At 33.7% G+C, this 24,090-nt stretch overlaps 1 protein-coding gene across 3 annotated transcripts; it reads left to right on the top strand.

The window, feature by feature from the left end:
• Positions 1-5,426: 5,426 nt before the first annotated feature.
• Positions 5,427-15,864, top strand: LOC114310346 (E3 ubiquitin-protein ligase DIS1). Of its 3 annotated transcripts, XM_028256322.2 has the most exons (5): positions 5,515-5,796; positions 7,163-7,222; positions 11,468-11,691; positions 14,640-15,026; positions 15,134-15,864. In XM_028256322.2, the coding sequence occupies exons 3-5, from the start codon at positions 11,482-11,484 to the stop codon at positions 15,452-15,454; spliced, it is 918 nt and encodes a 305-aa protein (XP_028112123.1). In that variant the 5' UTR covers positions 5,515-5,796; positions 7,163-7,222; positions 11,468-11,481; the 3' UTR covers positions 15,455-15,864. The 3 variants fall into 3 exon arrangements, with proteins under 3 accessions (XP_028112115.1, XP_028112130.1, XP_028112123.1); XM_028256314.2 differs by lacking the exon at positions 7,163-7,222 and having other exon boundaries at positions 5,427-5,796; XM_028256329.2 differs by lacking the exon at positions 7,163-7,222 and having other exon boundaries at positions 5,429-5,796; positions 11,421-11,691.
• The last annotated feature ends 8,226 nt before the right edge of the window (positions 15,865-24,090 follow it).

The raw sequence follows: 24,090 nt of genomic DNA, 5'->3' as shown, positions 1-24,090 counted from the left end.
AACCTCTCGTGTGTTTCTTAGCTTAGTTATTTGCTTTTTGAAAAATATTTGGTGATTTGGGGGTTTTAGGTAAAACCTAGGGTTTGGTGTTGAACAGTGAAAGAGCAGTTTTTCAAATAAATTCTTAAGAAGTATTGTGGGTGTGTCACGACCCAAACCCGCTCCTATAGGTCTAGCATCATGACCGGCTAGTAATCTTAGATTACCAACGACCTCTATTAACAAAACATCTTTAGATTAATTTGCGGGGCTTAACAGAAGCAATATAAGACTTGAAAATAATCCATTGAGCTGTGCTTATATGAAAAGACTTCACATTAAAGTTGTGCAACCATTCTTTAGATACATACATCAGAAAAGTTTCAAACATCCAATCCATACAACAAAACTCCACAATTTATAAGTAAACAAAAACCTCTATACAAAAACCAAAACGAAATTACAAACAAAAGTTCATAACAAAAGGGGTTTAGACTCTGCTTAGTTCCGTTTGAGCCCAAGTTGGCTCCTCCTCGGAAGCTCTTCAAAAAGGCTAACATGGGGGTGACTCCAATCTATATCCTTGATGTTCAACTTGCTCACCTACATATACATATAAATAGTGAGCTAGGGTCTAGTGAGTAATAACAAAATAAAAAAGTTATATGAATGAAGTTCGATAACATTTCAAATATCAATTTCCAGTTCTATTCATATCTCGATATCAATAGCTATTTCAAGCAATTTACGTGGCACATCCAATAAAGTAACAATGCATCAATGACAATGGGACCACAAGGGTCAATCAATGGGACCACAATGGATCATTCAATATTCCATATTCAATGTGACCACGTGGGTCTAATATCTGAGATCTTTGTGTTTCAATTAATCCAATGGGCCATGGCATTGTTTCTCCTGGGCGAGGGCCAATAGGCCATGGTATTAATTTCTCCCAGGCAAGGGGCCTATTAAACAATTGGGCCATGGTATTAATTTTCCCCAGGCAAGGCCCTATTAAACAAATGGGTCATGCTATTAATTTCCTTCATGCAAGGGCCTCACTAAAGGATGCCACGAATACAATTTCAAAACAGAACTTCATTCATTCATATAAAATAACATTTCAATAAATCATTCCATCAATTATCATAACGATTTCGAGAACAATAACAGTTTCGAAAATAAATATAACTTGAACATATCTTTATAAAGTTACTACTCACAGTGGGTTATGTTATCCCTAGGCCTCGAACGTCTGCCTAAACAGAACACATAACAATTACACAATTGAAGCACCATTCAATAACCATTTCACTTCAATTTAATTCTTCTTATGCGTTTCTAACTCATTCCATCGTTATATGAGTCCAATTGGTGCCTAAGAGTGCTTGAAATGATATGAGGATGCAAGTATGCACTTAAAAGAGTTGACCAAAATTTGCTGAAAAACAGGGTCTTCGCTTGAGCGCAACTTTGGTCGCTCGAGCAATCTACAAAACTCTCAAAAGTGCTGGTTACTTGATTTTTAGGCTTGAGAAAACTTTCTGTAGCTCGAGCCATGAGTAGTGCAAAACAGGGTTCGCTCGAGCGCAAGTTTTGCAGCTTGAGTCGCCGTGCAATTGTCTGCAAAACTTATGGAACTTGAATTTTACGCTCGAGCAACACTTTCTTCGCTCGAGTGAACTAGTTGAATTCTGGAAGTTCCATAATTGTGGTTGAAGCTCAAAACATGATTCCAAAGGCTCAAAGCTAGCAAGTTTGGTACAAAAAACATGGAAGAACATTATAGAATATGAAAACACCCTCACTTTGAAACCAATTACTCAAAATCATGAACCAAATTCCCAAAATCAAGCTTAAAACATGAAGTTGAAACCATGCAAGAGATGAACTCTTTAATCTCTTTGTAAAACTTGACCAAATGATATGAAAAGTATAAAAACATGAAGAACGCTTCCAATAAATGTATGAGGGTCCCATGCATGTAGAGAATTTCATGGGATTCAAGGTCAAAGTGGTGATTCATGCATGTATGTACATGATCATGCTCAAACTTTCCATAACTATGATGATCCTAGCATATACTTACTAAATTCATGCAAATGGTCTCAAAGCTTGACGAACTCATGCTGAAACATACAACTTAAAATTCAATTTAAAACACTTTTCAAAACTCATTACAAACTCTATTTCAAAACTCTATTTAAAAAAAATATATATTTTTATTTTGTTTTTTAAAATTATTTTTAGAATCATGATTTGAGTATGAAGTTGTGTTATGAGTTATGAGTTTTGAAAAAAGAAAATTTTTTTGGTTATGAGTTTTGAAAAAAATTTTGAAAAGAGTTTTGAGTTATATTTTTTTAATGTGCATTACATTTCATACAATTGTGCGCCGTATTTTTTAAAAAAATATTTGAGTTGTATTTTTTTAAATATTTTATTTTATTTTATAAATATTTTAATTTTTTTGAATATTTAAATATTTTTGAAAAATTTGGATCGCCATATATATTTAAATCAAAACAAATTATTTGGTCAATACTTAAAAAAATAACAAAAATTATTTTTCAAAAAATAAAAAAGTATTTTTTCAAAAAAAATAAAAAAAAATAATTTTCAAGAAAAAAATAAAAAAATATATCTTTGAGTTTTTTTAATAGAATATTGAAAAGAGTTTAGTTATGAGTTTTGAAAAGAATTTTTGAATTGAGTTTTGAGTTATTCGTTTGTTTATAATTTGAGTATATGGAGTTGTGTTTTGAGTTTAAAATATTAAAAAATAAAATATTTATAAAATAAAATAAAATATTTAAAATAAAAAAATAAAATTTTCTTAAATATTTTTAAATATTTAAAAAATAAATAAATCTAAAAAAATTTAAAATACAGTTTAAAATTTAAAAACTCAAAACTCCAATCTATTTTTAAAACTCAAAACTATATTTTCAAAATTAAAAAACTCAAAACTTTTTTCAAAACTCATAATCAAACAAAATTTCTCTTTTCAAAACTCATAACCAAATAAATTTCTCTTTTCAAAACTCTATTCACAATTTCACACTCAAATCATGATTTTAAAATTAAACCAAGTAAAGCCATTATTTTTCCAAACTAATCCAATCCAATCAAAACAAATGGGGATTTACGCATAGGTCATAATAGGTGGATTTTATTGTCTAGTATGTCCTATGATAATTAATGATTTTTTTTTATTTGTCAAATACCATTAAAAAAAGTCACTAATTGTTAATTTTCAACGATAGTTTGAAAAATTTATCGTAAAAAAGGTCACTAATTATAAATTTTAGTAACAATTTAAAAAGATTGTCACAAAAAATACTAATTTTTAACTTTTAGCGACAGTTTGAAAAATTTGTTACATAAAAACGTTACTAATTGTAAGTTTTAATGACAATTTATAAAAATCATAACAAAAAAAGTCACCAATTGTTAATTTTTAGCGACATATACAAAAAATCATTGCAAAAAATAACTTTTAGCTATAATTTTATTATAACTTATTTTTGACAAGACTTAATGAGAATTAATTCCATGGTGAAACACCAATAAATTTCAAAATATGATCTTGTGAACGGTTTAGTCCTCCTTTTTTTCTTATAAACCCAAAAGTCCCATTAAAATAGAAATTACATAAAAAGGTAATTACTTACATGTTTGGGTTTAATTGTTTTAGGGATAAAAGTAATTTTCTTAAAATGTAAAATTACACATTTGGACAATTTACACTATAGAAGTTTTGAATTTTCCCTCATTTTATAACAAATTACACATTACGAACAAACACCTAAACTCTAATGTAACACTTCAATAATGTAACACTTTAATGTAACATACTAAAAAACTCATTAGTGTACTTTTTTCACATGTAACAACGTAAACTCAAAAAAAATTCTTTGGTGTACTTTTCCCAAACGTAACTCTTCAATGTAAAAAAAATATATTTCTTCATGTACTGTTCCTAAACGCAACACTTTAATCAGTGTAATCTCAAACGTAACACTCCAATCTAACACACAAAAACATTAAAAAAAACTCCTTATTGTACTTTTTTCAAATGTAACACTTACAGTTTGAAATTATACATTTGTTCAAAACTTATTAAGGAATATTTATACTCCTTTTGGAATGGTTTGAAGAATATCATATTTTTTTTAGTATTACATTGGAATGTTATGTTTAGGAAAAATATAGTAAGAAGTTTTTTTTTTTTTTTTTGGTATTACATTGGAGCGTTATGTTTGGGATAAGTACACCAAAGAGTTTTTTTGTGTGTTACATTAAAGTATTACACTAAAGAAATTTTTTGGAGTGTTATATTGAAGTGTTATGTTTGAAAAAAATACATCAAGGAGTTTTTTTGTGTATTACATTAAAATATTACACTAAAGAGTTTTTGTGTGTTATATTAGAGTGTTACACTAAGAAATTTTTTTAGAGTATTATATTAGAGTGTTACATTTGGAAAAAATATATCTAGAAGTTTTTTTGTATGTTACATTAAAGTGTTACAATAAGGAGTTTTTGTGTGTGTTACATTAGAGTGTTACATTAAGGAGTTTTTTTTGTGCGTTATATTAGAGTGTTACATTTGGAAAAAATACACTAAGACCTCGTTTGGGAACAGGCTAATTTAGTAACTTTTTGGCTATTTGGCTAAAAAGGTAGATAAAAAAAACTTGTATGTTTGGGATGACTTTTTGGCTAATTACGAAAAAATGTGCAAAAAGTAGAGAGAAAAGAGAATCTTTGACTTTTTGGTATGGGTTGTTGACTTTTTGGCTAATTTAGTAACTTTTTGGCTAATTGGCTAAAATAGCCTCTTGCCAAGTTTTTTTGTGTGTTACATTAGAGTGTTACAATAAGAATTTTTTTGTGTGTTACTTTAAAGTGTTGCACTAAGAAGTTTTTTTGGAAGATTACGTTTGGAAAAAGTACAATAAAGAATTTTTTTTTTTATGTGTTACATTAGTGTTACGTTTGGATGCTAATTAACATCAATGTTACAATAGGGACGAACACCACAAAAGGGAACGAACAATACACCAATAACACTACAAACGGGGTAACATCATCCACCTACAAATCACTCCACTAAATTCCTACAAAAAAATAGAAACGTAAAAACCTAACTTACCCATACACACCCAACCTTAAGAAAATTTTTTAAATAAAATCACACACAAGAGCAAACAAGTAAACTTTCAAACCCCCAAATCAAGGAAATACAACATACCTAAAATAAAAAAGGACTAATTAACTTGAAAGAAAACTTTTAAGACTAAATAGAATAACTTTTCTCTAAATATGATTTATAAATAATTTTTTTCTTAATTTTAACTATTAAAATCAATTCCTTATTCAAAAAAAAAAAAAAAAAAAATTATTAAAATCTATTGATAATTTACCTAATATTATAAGCAACCTATTCGTTTTTTTATTTTTATTTTTATTTTTTAACAAGTCCTAACCTATTCCGTTTGAATTCATTTCCCAAGCACATTCCTCGTCTATTTGTCGTCACCCCATGAATTTAGCATTCCTTTTTGAATTTTCTCTCAGACAGCTATTGGACATACTTGCACTCCTACACCCCCTATTCTCTGTCCCTCGCTTACACGCTTTCCTTTCTAAACTGCTTTAATTTGAAACAGCCACTGATTGCGAAACCAGACGAGACCAACTATTTTCTTATTATTATTATTTTTAATTTTTATCTAGAGGACAGCAAGGTTTTAAGACCTTCACTGTTGGGGTTTGTGTGGGATGCATTGATTCAGACACGATCACTAGGTATTTTCTCTATGTACTTTTCCTGTTTCTGTTTCTGGGTCTTTTGATTTTTTATGATTGTTTCGATTGTTGCTGAAGTTTGATCAATTTTAATTTTCTTCTTGGTTGACTTTGATTGGAACTACTCTAGATCTGTTGTTGAATATTCACTCCGATGGTTGGTTTAGGGTTTATATTTCCGATTTGGCTTTTGCTTTTTATTTATTTATAATTTATTTTGATTGGTCTGATTAATCTCGGTGTTAATTTCATTGATGGGAATAGAAATATCAATCTCAAAGAGACTTGTCGAGTTCTATAACTAGATGAAGGTGAATGAATTCAAGTATATATAGAAAGAGTAAAACTAAATGAATAAAAAATTCATACATAATAATGGTATTGTCACATTTGTCAAATTTTATGTAAGTACAGAATTTTCCATATAGAAATACTTGACCTTAGGCTTTCAGTTCTTCATTGCATGTTGATGTGATTTTGATGTCAGTGCTGATGATTCGTGTTCGAATCTTGTTTTTTTTCCTGTCAACTGCATGAAGACGTTTTTGAGAAAATTTGATAATTAGTATCTTTGACCTTTTGGATGTTGATGCTTTGAGGTCTGTTGAAGGAAGACTGATGAATGAATGATTTTGTGATATGGGCAATTGATGAACATAGATTAACTTCACGGGAATCGTTTGATCTATGTACATGAGTGTTAAGCGTAGTGTTTTGACATGGACATAGTTTCACATGTGAATTTCTTACATGTGTTTGCATGTCAGCTCATTTTTGCATCTTTGAAACCATGTTTTTTTAAACAACCATAGTTAGTGAGAAAAATAGTAGTAATAAATCCATATTTAATGATTCTGCGGCAAAAGAGTGCATGTGCATGTATGAAGGGGTGTGTTTTTATTTTTTTATGAACCTTAAATATTACAAAATGAGTTCTCGTAATTTTATAGAAGTGTTCTAAGTAATTTGTCCAAAATTTAATCTGTTAACGTAAGTTGATGATGCTATCATCTTGAGTGGAGTTATATATATATATATATAATAAAGTTCCTTGGTAGCAGTATATTTATTTCAATTGACAAAGTTTGTTGACACAAGTTCCTAAAGATCCAAGGTTGTTAAGATCGCGATCCGGATTGTAGGATCGTACGATCCTATGGTCCAATAAATAACATTCGATCTGATTCGTATTCTGGATCAAGCCGATGATAGGATTGTGGCAGGATCGTTGGGATAGACAGGATCGTATCAGGATCACGATTCCATGCAATCCTGATTAATAGGGTTTTTTTTGGCAACTTTAAGTCAAACAAGCCTTTGTTGGGATAAAAGAAGAAAAAAAATTGATCCTTTGAGCTGTGATTAGGGCCAGAGAAATTGGGGATGGAGAAATTGGACATCAAAGCTTCAGATTTTGTGTAACCAGGAATGCATCTTCTTCGAATTCCTTCTCTTGGTTTTTTTTTTTTTTGGCTTTTTTTTGTCTTCTTCGTTTCTTCTTCTTCATCGCTGCTGGTCTTCTTCTTTGCTGCTCTTTTTTTTCTTTTTCTTCGTTGCTCTTCTTCGAATCTTTCTTGTATGTGATCGATTTTTCGAATCTTCCTTGTATGTAGTTCGAATCACCATTTTTTCTTCTCCCGACTTCTTTTTTCCTCCTCTTCTCTCATCTCTGTAGTTCGACTGTCTGTTTCTGTATATTATATATATATATATATATATTTCTTGCGTGAAAGATTGTGTTGTCCTGAACATATGAGAGACTGAAAACCAGAACTTTGAATCACTTTTTTTTTTTTTCTTTCTGTTTTTTCATTTTTCTTACTTCTTTTTCTTCTTCATTTTTTTTGGTTCTTCTTTGCTGCTGCTGCTGTTCTTCTTTGGTTCTTTTGCCCTGAACTTTGCTGAAAAAATAGTTCTTTAAATTTTCACAATTTGCAGCACACAACTAGCATAGTAGCATCACAACACAATGTTAGCCTCTGGTTCAGGAAGAGGGAGGCTGAGGAAAAATGCTGCTAGAGAAAAAATTTCTTTTATAATGTTTTGGCTTCTTTTTTTGAGAAAAAAATGCTTGAATGCTACCTTGAACGGCTATATTTCTTTTTTTTAGGGGGCATTCTATATACATTTTGATAGTATTACTTAGTCATATAAAAATTATGATGTTTTTTTATCACTTTAGTAGGATCTTACGATCCTCGATCCGGTCCTATGATCCCATCTGGTAGACCCTCAAAACAATCCTGTGTAGGATCCTGATCTTAACACTATTAAGGTGTCATTTGGTGACATTTACAATTAAATTTTTATTTTATTTTATTTTGTATTAAAAATAAAAACGAAAGGAACCTGTTCAGTGTACACGTATTTTAAAAACCTTGGTTTGAAAACAAGTGAGGAGAGGTAGAAGGCGGTTTCCAATGGGAGGTGGTGATTGAAAGTGGTTCTCGACGATCGGACATGGTGATTGGAAGTGGTTGTTGGCTGCTAGAGGTGGTCACTGAAGGTGATTGTTGTTGGTGGGAGGTGGTTGGTGGTGATCAAAGGTGGTTATCGATTGCTGCCAGCAGTGGGTGCCAAAGGAGGTTGCTGGTGGGTTGGCCGGATGTGGTGATTGGTGGTGGGATGAATAATGGGTGGTGGCCAAAACAAATGAAACCAACTGTTTTTTGGTTACAAGAAGTTAGTAAATTTGTAAATTGTTTATAAATTTTTATAAATAAAATTAGACACCAAATATGTTTTTATTTACAATTTTTGAAACCAAACATGCTCCAGGTATTCACATTCCCCCCAAATGTGTTGACCATGGGTGATATTTTATGGTCCAGTCCAATCCATATGTCAAATTTGGAGAATAATACAGAAGAGATTACTATTCTTACCCAAGTTCAAGAGCTAAATTAATTGATGCAAATCTTGTTTTACATGGTTAGTTAAAATATTTATTTTTCAGAGGAGATAAAAATTTTGTGAACTAGTACAAAATCATAATTGTCTTATTATTAGTATGATTAATTACATTTAACACCCTTGCTCTTTTACTAAAATTTCACTTGGTCCCCTCACTTTCATTTAACAGTCAATCCTTACACACTATGAAGCACCAACATTTCAAAACAAGTGCCATATCTGTGTCGGACATGCGGACACGGCGGGGACATGCATGTGGCGTGTCCCCTTATTTAATTAATTTATTTTCAGGGGAAACGTCGGGAACACTTTGGGACACATAAGGGACATGCCAATTTTTCTTTTCCTCCATTTTCTTTAGTGCTTTTGATGAATATTGGATGTTGAATATTTATTATTTTTTTCTTAAATTTAAATACTCAATAGATTATCCATAAAAATATATATAAATTGTAAGTGTTAATTTAAGTGTTTTTTAAATTTATATTTAAAATATAGTATTAGAGTTAGTTTTTGTTAATATTGGTTGTTTGTGGATATAATATTAATCTAGATATCAAATAAAAATATATGAAAACATATTTTATTATAGTGTCCCTGCCCCCATGTTTTAAAAATTGCCGTGTCCCATGTCCGTATCCATGACTGTGTCCGTGCTTGCTAGCTTACACTTCAAGTTTAAGTTTAAGTTTAAGTTGCAATATCACCCTTCTGTCTGAGGTTGACAAAAATTAATAGTAGAGGGACTAAAGTGACATTTTGATAAAAGTATAAGGTTGCTAATGAGACAAGAAAAATGTCACATATGATTCATATGACAAGTTTGTCAGTCTTATTAAGGATAGATGGACGGAAGGATGACATTGCAATTTGATTTGAAGTACAAGGGGTTGACTATTATAATTTGAATTTGACAGACCAAGTTAAATTTTTGTATAAGTGAAGGAGTGCTAAGTGCAATTAACCATTATTATTATTATTATTAGGGTGAATTACTCTTTTCACCCACCAACTTTCATGCAAATTTCACCTTGGTCCCTCATCTTCTAATTATAGCAATTAAGTCCTCTAACTTTAAGCCTTGTTTTGGTTTAATCCTCCTGTCACTCACTGTTTAAAAATAGATGGAAAGTGCTTACTTGATGGTCACGTTACCACATTTTAAAGGCATTAAAGAAAAAAATTACACTTTTCAACCTCTTAGTTATACTAAAATTTTAAATGGCGTGGTGATGGGTGAACTACATTAATTGAAACTCGACTTGAAGTCTATAAACTTAATTGTTTCAATTAAAAGGCAAGAGACCAAAGTGAAATTTAGGCGGTGAAAAGTATAATTTACCCTCATTGTTGTTGTTGTTGTTATTGTTATTATGATTATTTGACTGGTAAGTTAAGGACACTTGAACTTGAGTCTCTTTATTAGGTGAATGCTGCCTAAGCCCAACAGGTATATCCCCTAGGGGACATCAAAATATTATTTTTTGGTCAGATGAGTGTGTGGGATTGTTATTCTCAGCCATTTAGAAAAGCGTTTGAGCCATAGTGGAAAATTGCTCCTAAGCAACAATTTGTGGTGAGTGTGCCTGAAAGTGGAGCAGTCATTTGGAAGGCTGAAATGAGAACACTGCAAAGTTAGATGGCTAAAATCAACAACATTACATTTTATGCAAATGAATTAGTTACGTGTGTAGTTGGTATTTGTAATTTTACTGAAGCTTACATGCTAAATATAATTTGAACACCTTGGCTTTGTAACAATGCATAACCATATCTGATTCATGGATGAAATGAAATAATAAAAGAATGAAATTGTTATTTGAGTAATAGAAGCTTAGGAATAAATATATTGAAAGAGAAGCAGATGGCAAAAATTCGGGATTAAAAGTTTCAATTCTATAAACGCCCGAAATATTAAAGGGGAAATTAGGATTAAATATACATGTTACTGATAAGTCATTCATAAAAGATACCGTTGATATATTTTTAATACCTTGTATATTGAGTTCTCTTTAATGGCGAAGCTACTTGGTGGAAAGATTATATATGTCAGGATGGTCTTATCCTTTTATACAATGTTTAAATATATGTAAATTTAATCGAATACAAACCATAGTTTATAAGAATTGGATGCTTCCAACTTTAAATTTGTAAATTAAAGTGCATGATATCTTCAAAATTTATGGATTCATCTTTGCTATACTTAGATCTGAGATTTTGAATAATTACTTAGTTTAGTCATTGATGTGATAAATTTTTCTAGGTAAGAACTTGGCCGCTTGGAAAGTTGCAGTTTTGAAGTGTGCTGCTACTTTTATAACTGAAAACTAAGTAAAATACAATGAAATTGGAACCTGACAGTGTTTATTATTGTTGATGTAAATGGTTTGCCTCATGGAAAAATGGAATTTAATTATTGAAGTTGTAGCCAAGCCATGTATGATTTCCTTTTACCTATTTACTCATGAAGCCATGGGATTAGCTGTTGCTACTTCGATGATTCTATTAATTTGATCCAGGAAGCTGTGTAACTTTTTTTGTATTGTTGTCTTTTTTTTTTTGTTTTTTTTTTTGGAGACATTGTGTAACTTGCGTTCTTGTCATATTGAGTATATTAATCTGATTAGTGGAATTGATAATGTAAATGTTATCTTGTATGCTCTTATTGTCATTTTTATAGATCTCATATGTGTTCATTTGTACAAGTTTAGATGAGCATTAACTTTGTCAATTTTATATTGGCATTTGTGGAGCAAAGTTTGCCAACGAGCAATGGCAATTGGAAATGCTTATTTTGATGACATCAGGAGTAAACCCGAGGTTGTTGGTCCTCCTCAAAATGAAGACAAGATGGATGTTGTTGAACAAGTGAATGATCCTGCTCAAATTGCTTTGAAACCTGCTGTGACTGTTTCCAGCGGTGTTCGTGAACTATTGGAATGCCCAGTATGCTTAAATGCTATGTATCCTCCTATTCATCAGGTTGGTTTACTTAAAAAATTGTTTAGCATCCAAAGTCTTTTTCCTGCTATGCCATAAAAGTTTTAGGAAATCACATTAATGTTGATGTTTCAGTTTTCCACTGCGTTAATATATGCCAGCCGATAATTGATATTTGTATTCCTAGTTTACCTGAAGTGTAATTGTTTCTAATTGATTCAATAGTTGTCACCTATGTTGTTATAAAGAAACTGTTAAGATTATTGGTTTTTAACTCTCATTAAGTTTCTGAATTTGGAGATTCATCATCTGAACTTTTGGGCTTTCCTTTAAAAATGTTTTATTTTTTCCCTTGTTTTTCCCCCATTATTTGTTCAATATATATATAAATTAAATTTTCTACCTAATGTATAATAGATACATAACTGCTTCCTAGCTGTTGACAAGCTTGCTAATCTAGACGTACTATATTGGGCTAAGAAGCATGGACACAGACACGACACGACACGCAGGCACACAAATTTTCAAAAAAATGTAAGACACGACACATTGGGAACACTTGCAAAATATATACTCTCTCTGTTCCATATTGATAGTAGTCCCTTATGAAAATCTTGAACTTTTTAAGGAAGCATAATCATTAGGGTAATTCTATTTCCACACACTAATTCCTCTCAGTACACACACTTAATGAATACCTTCTCAATATACATTATAAAAATATAGGCTGTGTTTGGAATGATTTCCAAATTATGATTCTACCCCCACATTCCAACATGATGTTTGAATAGTATTCTCAAATCACATTTCCACAACATTTACAAAACTCTGTAGAAAACTCTATGTGAGGTGCGATTTTCGAATTTTTTTTTTTCAAATTTGGCCTAATTGGTTGTTCCATCGGTCGTCCGGCTGGTTGACCGGAACGGTGCAATTTTTTTTCTTTTTTTTGCAATTGACATATGTTAATTTTTATATATTCAAAAAAAAATATTTTCCGAATTTTTAATTTTTTTTTTTGTGTTTTAATAGAACTTTGAGTTGTATGTTTGGTTATGAGTTGTAAGTTTTTGTATCAAATATCATGTCACATCAAAAAATTTTCCACTCAATTCAAAACTCTTTTCAAATCTCTTTCACTAAACAAATTTTCCACACTCAAATCATAATTCCAAATCTCACAAACTCAAAATTCAACTCCTACTCTCAAATCATAGTTAGAAAGCTCTACTAAATACAACCATAAATTCTTAGTACACATCTCTATATTCCAATATTACCCTCATTTTCAATTTTGAAACCCTAACACTATGTTTGGTTTTAATGTTTGAATCAATTTTTTGAAATTTTTTTGAGAAAATTATAAATTAATTTGACAAAAACAAATATCAAAAAAATATTTTTAATTTTTTTTGCTCCTAGAAAGATAAAACCGTATTGAAATGAAAAGTTTTTATTTATTTATTTTTTAAAACATATTCTAAAACTAGATTAAACATAGCCTATATTTTTTTTTTAATTTTTTAATTCACCCACTCCTCTTTTATTGTTGTTACCACCACCTTCAACTCTCCATTGCTACCACCACCGCCACTTCTAACTTATCCCCTTCCATTCTGGACCTCCGCAGTCAACCTTGAGTGGTTTGCAGTGGAAGACTTGTGCGAGTGTATGATTCATGGAAGAAAGTGATCGCCGGCAAAGAGGGAAAGAGGCGATGGGAGGGGATGGTGAATGAGAGAGGTGGCGTTGGCTGTAGAAAATGGTTGTGATGTTTTAAAATTAGGGTTTGGGTAGAAGAAGATGAGAGTATTATGGTATTTTTATTCTATGACAACATTGTATTAATGAAAATTTTCATTAAGAGTGTGAACTGAGGAGAATTGGTATGTAGAAATAGAATTACCCCAATCATTACACTTTGAATCCAAATTTTAAAAGATTAATTCCAAAAATACTCTTCTATTCTTGTTTTTTATTTATTTTTTTAGATTAACCCTTCTATTCTTATTTTTAAATATATTTATAATTATTTTACAAGGGGTAGTTTTGGAAATTTTTAAATGTAAAGCTATTACTTTTCAAAGTGGACATGTATTTTGGGACGACAAAAAATGAAAAAATGGACCAACAAAATGGGACGGAGGGAGTAATTTTTAAAATTAATTATGTCATATTTTTAAATATTTTATATTTATTTTATGGAAAATATTTAATTTTCTCAAATTTATCAACGTTAGATATTCTATTTTAGTAAAAGAAAAATTAAATTAAATTATTTTTTTTTTAAATTTTAAATATGGTCCCCAGCATGTCCCGGCATGTCTGCAAAGTGTCCACAGCATGTCCGACATATGTACTGATTCATTATTTTGTGTGTTTTGTGTTTCATTCATTTATTTATTATTCTAGGGTTGTTATGCACAACTATTTGTCCAAGCCAAACCGAATGTCTGAGTATGGTTGGTATGAAAAGAAGATAATTCCATTGTACAACTGTTTGGTTTGTAGTGGCTTTTGACTTGGTGCCCAATGGTTGCAACTTTAAAAGAATGCTTCAAATTAAATGTTAATGGAGCCGTATGTTATAAGCAATTGAGGAGCAGTTTGAGAGAATATTGGTTCCTCTCTCTCTTTCCCCCCACCAACTCGCTCGCCTTGTTCTTTTATTTTATTTATTTATTTATTTTAATAGGGGTATGAGTTATCTGTGCAAAGCATGGCTTTTGATAGTGAAGCCTTACCCGTGACAGTTGAGATTCATTACATGGATATTTTTTTATTTCAACATATCAATAGATTGATTATGATGAGATGTTATCCAAGATTGATCCTCAAAAAACAATGGGGTTTTGCTTAGTTCAACTGCTGCATGCTTATTACTCCTTAAAGAATAAGTTTCCAGAGAAGTTGTCTTTTTTGTATGTCCTATAGAATATTTTTTGTACTATTTCTTACTGTACTGCTGTTTTTTGTCCCTTTGGTTTCAGTGTTCAAATGGTCACACATTATGCTCTGGGTGCAAGCCCAGGGTGCACAACCGGTGCCCCACTTGCAGGCATGAACTTGGCAACATAAGATGTCTAGCTTTAGAGAAGGTGGCTGCATCTCTTGAACTTCCTTGTAAATATAAGAGCTTTGGGTGCATGGGGATCTACCCATATTACAACAAGCTAAAACATGAATCCCAATGTGTATTCAGACCCTTTAACTGCCCTTATGCTGGATCAGAGTGCACAGTCATCGGTGGTATTCCGTACCTGGTGGCCCATTTGAAAGATGATCACAAAGTTGACATGCACACTGGCAGTACTTTTAACCATCGTTATGTCAAATCAAATCCTCGTGAAGTTGAGAATGCAACATGGATGCTTACGGTATGACTTAAACATCATTGCTTTCTTTCATGTAGTTACCAGTTCAATTGTCTTATCCCATCCCTGTTTGAATGAATGTTCATCATATCACCGGATTCAATCTCCAGGTTTTCAGTTGCTTTGGGCAGTATTTTTGTTTACATTTTGAAGCATACCTGCTTGGGATGGCTCCTGTGTACATAGCTTTCCTGCGGTTCATGGGTGATGATAATGAGGCAAAGAACTACAGCTACAGTCTAGACGTTGGAGGAAACGGGAGGAAGATGGTTTGGCAGGGGGTCCCTAGAAGCATAAGGGACAGCCACCGCAAGGTTCGTGATAGCTTTGATGGTCTCATCATCGAACGCAGCATGGCCCTCTTCTTCTCTGGAGGAGATCGGAAAGAACTAAAGCTTAGGGTGACTGGAAGGATTTGGAAAGAACAGTGAATTGTCCTCTTCTTCTTCTTCGACTTTATTTTACCATATAGGGTACTATTAGTAAGTAGTAGATTAGTTTCTTTTAGTAGTAGCAGTAGCAGCAGCAGCAGCCCCTGTAGTCTTCTGGTCATATGTTCTTCATGGATTTGAGGCAAACTCCCTTTGCTTGTCCATGGATTGCATGAGCAGCGGGGAAGATAATATGTGATTTTTGCAATGGTAGGAGGTAGGGCGTACGGAGTAGGGGTTTTCCTATGTATTGGTTAAAGATATGCTCATTTCGTGGTGCGACCGTTAGTTGTTGAAGTGTGTTTATAATTGGGAACTATGAGGGAAATTTTTTGAATTCAGTCACTGAACCTTGCAATGTGACTCATTAATCTACTATAATGCCGTGGTGGAGACTAGAGATTGGACAATATTTTTAGTTTTACTTTTAGGCACTGCAAAGAACTATTTTTGCATGGATTTTTATATTTGTTTTAGGAGTAAAAATCCTGGATGCCCCTTGACGTTTGACAAAAATACACCTGACACCCTTGCATTTCAAATTTATCACTGTCACCCTTCACATTTAGAGTGGAAGTTGTATCATTTGAATTTGTATAGATAAACAGCCATTGTTAAAAAATATATAATATTATAACGTTTCCATAGAAAAGATTACAAAAATAAATGATTAATTAAAATTAAAAATATGATGGCTGCCTCTCTTTTTTATTCCAAAACCCTTAGTTATAAAATCAATGAGAGCACAGGAATAAACATTAGCATTCTTAAGTTTTGAATGCTTCTAATATTATGTGAAAATACTTTATTTGATAATTCTTTTCCTTCTTCAATACAAACCTTAGCCACCCACTATACAAGCGATTCTGTCACGACCCCAAACCGCCCCTAGTAGTTTGGCGCTGTGATGGCCAGTAATTTGAGATTACCGAAGGCCAACTTTTAAAATTTACACACAATCAGAGTATAAATACATGGGGCTCACAAGTGCGGAAGCGATAATTTAAAATACAAGTGGTCCATAAGAGCAGTGCATAAGTTAAATGAAATGGCATACATCTTTACATATCTTTACAACTTGAATACAGTTAAAATAAAGTACAAAAATATATGTTACATCTTAACAAAAGGGTCTCTCAAGCCGACACGTTTAAATACAAAAGCTTCAAGATTGCCGACATCCTTGCTGCCGGCATAACATGCATACAAAACACACATCTCGGCGTAGCTACCTACATACATACATAGGGAGGGTGAGCTTGGATACTCAGTGAATGGTACAAGTAATAAACGTTTTAAATGAATGATACCCGAGATCTTTTTAAAACAATATATAGTATATCCTTGTCAAAACCATACATAACATAGCTTTACTTGACTTGAAATAAAACATCAATCAAACCTTGGTCTTTCAAAACTTGCTTACTTACTTAACATACGTCAAATCTTAAAACATAGGGTGATGACATCCCGGGCAAAACAAAGCATGACCTCGGCATCGAGCACACCCGTTCATAGTCCGTCGGTGGCCGATATCTTAACAAGGGTGCTGCTTAGGCTTAACGTCCCTTAGCACGAAAGGACGGTGCTACCTAGGCTTAAAGTCCCCTAGCACGGAAGGACTATGCTACATAGGCTTAAAGTCCCCTAGCACGGAAGGACTTATGCCACAAATGCTTAAAGTCCCTTGGCACGTACGGACTATGTTACCTAGGCTTAACGTCCCCTAACACGAAAGGACGGTGTGACTTAGGCTTAACGTTCCCTAACACGAAAGGACGGTGTTACTTAAGCTTAATGTCCCCTAACACGAAAGGACGGTTCCAAGAATGTCATCCAAAAAAAAGCTTATACTTGATACATAAAATAGGGACATCATTCATGCTTAACAAATACTTTTATCAAAACAAGGCAAAGCTTTATCAAAACTTTATAACATAGCTTTATTAAAAATACCACTCACATTAGTTCTTGAGACGTCGGGATCAAGGCAAAGGTCCAAGTCCTACAAACATATGGCAAAGCACACTAAATGCACTTCTCAAAACAAGTCTTACATGCAGGCAAATGATCTCGGAAAAACATGCTGGAAGTCAAAACACTGTTTTACATGTCAGGAAGACATGCTGGGTACCAACCAGGTCTTTGCCGAGGTCCCACACCTCCTGGCCGAGGTAACCTAGGCTTCGGCATGCGGCTGCATGCCGTGGTGCGCACAAGACAAACTAAAGGTGTAAGTGGTCATGCAAGGTAGGCCAAGGTGAGATACGATGCTTGGCCTAAGTGTGAGGTCTAGGTAAGAGTGATCTCGGCGACTACACCTCGGGAAGTGAGGTCTGGAGATCTGGGTTTCCACCTGTGAAGAACAGGAAGAACATGAACATGAAGATCATGAAGAACATGAATGCTAAAATCAAAACTTCTTTATTTATAAAATCTGGGATTTCATGCTATGAGTTCGAAAACGTGGACCTGGGTACCCATACTTGAAAATCATGTGAAAACAAACACAAAAACATGGATCTTGGCATGAACTTTCGGATCAAATCATGACTTTTCTTGAAGAACACATGAATGCTATTTTTTGTTTTTAAAACCGAACTTCAAAGCAATACATGGCTTACAAATCATATTCAATCACGCAATGCAATAACATAAACATAAAGAACGACAAGAACAGATCAAGAATCTAACCTTAGAACACGGATCTAACGGTTCGATCTCTAGGGATCAAGTTTAGAAATCTACTCTCCCTCAAGAACTCTTCTTCCTCTCCTAGAGCTTCTCTCTCCTCTTCAAAACAAGTATAGAAACAAATGATGGGTTTTCTCTCTCTATCAGCTGACTTAGCACTCAGCTCGGAAATGTGGCAACGGCTGGTTGGTTCTCCTAAAAAAGGTGATAGATTGACAAGACAAGACTGACAAAGTGTATCTAACAAGCTACTCGGTAAGGCACTCCGGCAAGTGATGACGTCGGCTAAGAACAAAGCTTCGGCAACTAAGGTGACAATGACCTCGGCTAGGAAGGACAACACTTGACTAAGCTGTGCCACACCTTGGCCTAGATGTGCCACACCTCGGTTTAGGTCATACCACTCCAGGACAAGATCACTTAGGTTCAAAGGTAACATCTTGGCCTAGATAATACACATCTCGGCCTTGGTGATTCACACCTCGGCCTAGATAATGACATCTCGGCCAATATGTCAGGGCGAAGGTGGAGGTCAAACAAGGGGGTTCCAAGATACTTCTAGACTGAAGATGACCTCGGCTTGGAATGATCTAGGCGTGACGTAACCTAGGCTTGGCATAACTTCGGCTTAACATAGCAGGGAAGGGGCAAAGCATGCAAGCAACACTTAGACATAACACATAAAACACAAAGCAAGACGAGATTCATGAATGCAAACTTAACAAGACAAAGTTATGTAAATGAACATGAACATGACTACAACATGAATATGGGTTGCTACAGCAATCTTAACAAGGCAAAATATATAAATGCATGCAAACATGACTAAGCCATAAATGTGGGTTGTTACAGATTCTCTAGAGTTTTCTTGTAGTTTTTCAGAATGGCGTCGTTTTATTCACATTTTGAATAAAATGATGTCGTTTTGCTTAAGGGTTAAAAAAAACAAACAAAACAAAATAGAACAGAGCAGAATGTTTACGGTAGAGACAACTCACTCCAACGCTTCTCTCTTCCTCTTCCTCCTCTTTTTCTTCTTCCTCTCTCAAATCTTACAGTTTACAGAGGGTGCCCATCCTCCGCTCCCATCTGACTCTCCTCTACCCCTTCCATCTTTCCTTCCTCTCTTTACCCTGTGCAAACAAAACCTCGATGCCCTCATCTTTTTTGCAATCGCTAGCACTGACCTCTGCAAACCCTTCATTGTAATTGCTGCCACCAAGGTCTTTCCTAATTGATGACGTTGCGATTTGGGTTTTGGGGCATTGATGGTTTTGGGAGGGTGATGTTTCCAAATCTATGGTTTTGGAAATGGGAGAAGGAAGAAGAAGAAGAAGAGGATGATAGAAGGGGGTTTACGAATGTTGGGAGAAGTGGGAGGAGAAGAAGAAGGAAGATGAGTGGCATGCTGGAGATGGCTTCGTTGGCCGAATGCATCGCCAGAGTGGGCAGGCAGTGCATCTCTGCAACTCTATTCCATTTTTTTTTAAAATCTTTTTAAACCCTTGTCCAAATTGATGCCATTTTGACAAACTACATGAAAACTCTAGAGGATCTCGATGCACTGTACAAAGAGCACTCCTAACGATGTTTTACATGCAATGGAGAAGACCAATTGTTTGACGTTTGATGAAGAGCACCCCAAAACCCTAATCCATTATGTGGTGATGCTTTTTTTGGAAAAACTCTAACCCACTTTGATGTGATGCTTTTTTGAAGTACATCATTGAAAATTTAGGGAAGGACCAATTTTTATTTTTTTTTTAAAAAATTGTTTTATTATTATTTTTATTAGTGGTTTGTTTGGGGAAAATCCAAATTTTGGGTTTTAGAATGGCTAATTTGCCAGGGCATGTGTTGTTGAAAGGGTAATAGCAGACACTCCATTTTCATCAGCCATAAGAGCATCTCCAACGGTAGTAGGCATTTTACCTATCTAAATATTACTATAAAGTATATATTTTATTTTGCCTATTGACTGTTTTATGTTTTTACTCCAACCATGCTCTTTATTTTAGCTATTTATCCAAATATTATTAATTTTATAGAATGCCACGTCAACAACAAAGATGGAGGGAAATGATCCTAATGATTGAATACATTTTGCCTAACATTGAAGGCTAGCTACATGTAGCTAGTGAATATGAGTTGAGGCAAAATGCCTAATCATATGCCTAGTGCATTGGAATTGAAAAAAGTGAACCACACTAGGCATTTTAACTAACAAGTATTATATGCCTAGTGCATTGGAGATGCTCTAAGACTTGGATTGGTGCTTCCCAAAGATGAAAAACACTATTGAACAGCTAATGGGTCTAGTGGGCCACAATTTCCGTACACATCAAGCTTAAGACCCTCAAAATTGTTCTCCATTTGGTTAAAAAAATATATTTTCAAATAGGAAAGCAGGCAATCGGTTACATATTTGATCAATTTTGGGTTCCAATTTTCATTTAAATCAAGTTTTATTTAAAAAAAAAAAAAACTAAAAAATGGCCAAATGCATGAAATGAAAGAAAAATCATTAAAAAAGTGGATTGCAACACAAACCCAAGTGAACCCTATCAGAACTACATAAAGCCTAATTCTCATCATGAGGATACGTAGACAACTTCATATTCGATGTCCTATGTTTCATGATGTTGATTGCTTCTTGTCAGTTCAGTTCAAGTCATTGACATGTTCTTACAGAGGGTGGACCGTGTTTGTGTAGTTTGTATGGGATTCATTTAAGATTGTTCGAGGAATAATCATTGAAAAAAATGAGTATTTTTAATTAAAGGCTTCACTAGTGGATTTGTTAGTACAATTTACAGGCTTGGAATATGAGCAGGGATATTTGTAAAATAACAATTTAAATTGAAATATAAAATATATATCCGGCATGGAAAACAGGTTTTGTGATGAAATTTATTGCCCCTATACATTTTATTCTAATGAAATTAATTGCTGCTATCTAGCTATTAGAGACAAAAATATTCGTCACTTATACATGTAATTGCGATGAAATGTATTTCCTCACTAATGACCAACTTTCGAAGACGAAATTTTTTGTCACCTTTAAACCTTATTGCGACGAAATGATTTCCTTAGCAATGATCAACATGTGACAATTTTTTAGTTTTTCTTTGGTGATGAAATTGAGATTTTTTTGTTATAAAATGTTGTTTAATTGGTGATAAAATTATTTTTCCTCACAACGATTTTTTGCGGCAAACATACAGTGACGAAATTGGTGAGGAAAGTTATCCTCACCGATATCTATGGAGACAAAAATTGCTTTTTGGTGACAAAAATGCGTCATTGAAGACCTAATTTTTTTTTTTTTTTGGGTGGATAAGTTATAAAATAAATGTAAAGAATGTACATATTTACAAAAGGCATACCCCAGGTAATACAAACAAATCCAGTTATAACAAACCTTGCAATTGCGGGGGAAACCAATAGAAACACACACTATGACCCAAATTTATTCATATATCATTTTTATCTCCAAGTTGTCTACCATCAAAAATAATAAATGAGAGCTTAGGAAAGATATATGGGTAAGTTTACAAAATAAAACCACATCAAACACTAACGAAGACCCAATTTGTTGTAGTTGTTTGCATGATTTATACTTGTTGACAAATGTTCTGACCATTCAAAGATAAAAACATGAGTAATTCTCAATTTAGATTCTGATTTTCATTTCAATCAAGTTTTATTTTTTTTAAAAAAACTAAAAAATGGTCAAATGCGTGAAATGAAAGAAAAATCACTCGAAAAGTGGATTGCAACACAAAGCCAAGTGAACCTTATCAAAACTATGTAAAGCCTAATTCTCATCATGAGAATATGTAGGCAACTTCACATTGAATTTTGGTCCATATCTCAGTTGACTTTGTTATTTTTCTTGATGTCCTTTGTTTCACGATGTTGGTTGCTTCTTGTCAATTCAGTTGAAGTCCTTGACATGTTCTTACAGAGGGTAGATTCGTGTTTGGCATTTTGTGTGGGATTCATTTTAGATTGTTCAAGGAATAATCATTGAAAAAATGTTTTTTAAGTAGTTTTAATGAAAAGATTGGTTTGCATGATTTATACTTTGTTTGACAAATTTTGTAGCGTCCTAAATCTTAAACTCGACTTGTTTATGTTAATTGGTACACGTTACTTAGTGCTTGTATTGTTTTTGGACTCATGGTAATGATATATTTGCATTTAACCTTTAATTATTATAATTAAGACATCCTTCAAGATTTTAAAACCTTGATTGAGGTGTTAGCATCATGATGGCTAGGCAAGATTGGACTAAAAACTCCAAATTCAAATATTTATTTTTGAATAGTCTTCACACTTTTGCCATTTTCTCTTTCCACACTTTGAATCTTAATGTGAGGCTAGAAAAATTGGAAAGCTTACTTCCAGTGCTTCAATTAGACACAAGAACAACCTAAAACGGAGTTCAGACGAAAGAGTTATGCTGGTTCAAAGTTTAGGTAAGCTGTCAGCCTAGTTCGCTCGAGCGAATTTTTGACTGCTCGAGCAGTCCGTAGACCTAGACAACTTTGATTTTGAAAAACTCAGATCCTACAAGCACCCAATCACTACTCAAGCATACATTTAACTGCTCTAGCAGTCTATTTCAAAAACAAAGTTCTTGCAAGCAATTTTTCACTACTTGAGTGAACTTTTGATCGCTCGAGTGGTTTGTTCGACTTTAGTGCATTAAAGCTGCACTTTTGGTCAAATTTGTGGGACCCAAAGCTACTTATATGCTTCTATTACATATAGAGACCTTAGGTGTAATGATCCTCATTCTTGTCTTGGTCATGTTCATGTGCATCTGCATGATTTTGTCTTGTTAAGCTTGCATTTGTAGATTTTGACTTGTTTTGCAAAGTAAAGGTCCCTGTCTTGTTTTGTACTTATGTGATTTGCCTAAGTATTGCTTGTATGCTTTGTTTCTTGCTTGGTGTGTTAAGTCTAGGTCACATCCTTGAACCTCTTATACTTAGGACCATCTTGGAACCATTTCGGTTGACCTCCACCTTTGCCTTGGCATATTGGCCGAGATGTCATCATCCATGGCGAAGTGTGCAACACCTAGACTGAGATGTGTATCATCTAGGCATCCAACATCCTTGATCCTTGAATCTTGTTCCTGGACTGGTATGACCTAGACCGAGGTGTGGCACATCTAGGCCGAGGTGTGGCATAGCTAGGCCAATTGTTATCCTTCCTAGTCGAGATCATTGAAACCTTCTTGCCTGAAGCCTATGTCTTGATCCGAGGTCTTTGCCTTGCCAGAGTGCCCTTGTCACCTTCCTTGTTGTACACCCTTTGTCATACTCTTGTCTTGTCATTCTGTCACCTTTTGAGGAGATCCAATCCGGCGTTGCCACGTGTCCCAACAGAGGGTTAAGTCAGGTACTAGCTGAGAACCCATATCATTTTTTGTCATACCTTTGCATTGTAGAGAGAGAAGCTCTAGGAAGAGGATGAGAAGTTTTAGAGTGAGAGAGCTGGATTCCAAGCTTGATCTTTAGAGTTTGAACCGCTGGATCCGTGTTTTGAGGTTAGATTCTTGATTTACTCTTGTTGTTCTTTATATTGATCCGATCACATTGCATGATTCATGAGCCATGCATTGATTTAAAATTTGGTTTTAGAAAGAGAAAATGATATTCTTGTGTTCTTCAAGAAAAGCCTTATTTTGATCCGAAAGTTTGTAACAAGTCTCACGTTTTTGTGTTTGTTTTCAAGAGATCTTCAACTACGGGTACCCAGGTCCATATTTTTGAACTCATCTCATGAAATCTCAGATTTTGAATAAAGAAGTTATGATTTTGGCATTTATGTTCTTTATGTTCTTCAAGAGGAAACCCAGATTTTCCAGATTTCATTTGCCTAAGTGTGGTCACCGAGACCCACTCTTGCCTAGATCTCACACCTAGGCC

The sequence above is a fragment of the Camellia sinensis genome, chromosome 2 (genome assembly GCF_055761805.1).
Source record: "Camellia sinensis isolate YWXY chromosome 2, ASM5576180v1, whole genome shotgun sequence".
NCBI lineage: Eukaryota > Viridiplantae > Streptophyta > Magnoliopsida > Ericales > Theaceae > Camellia > Camellia sinensis.
The sequence above is the reverse complement of the archived record's forward strand: the minus strand, read 5'-3'. Positions and strand labels throughout refer to the sequence as shown.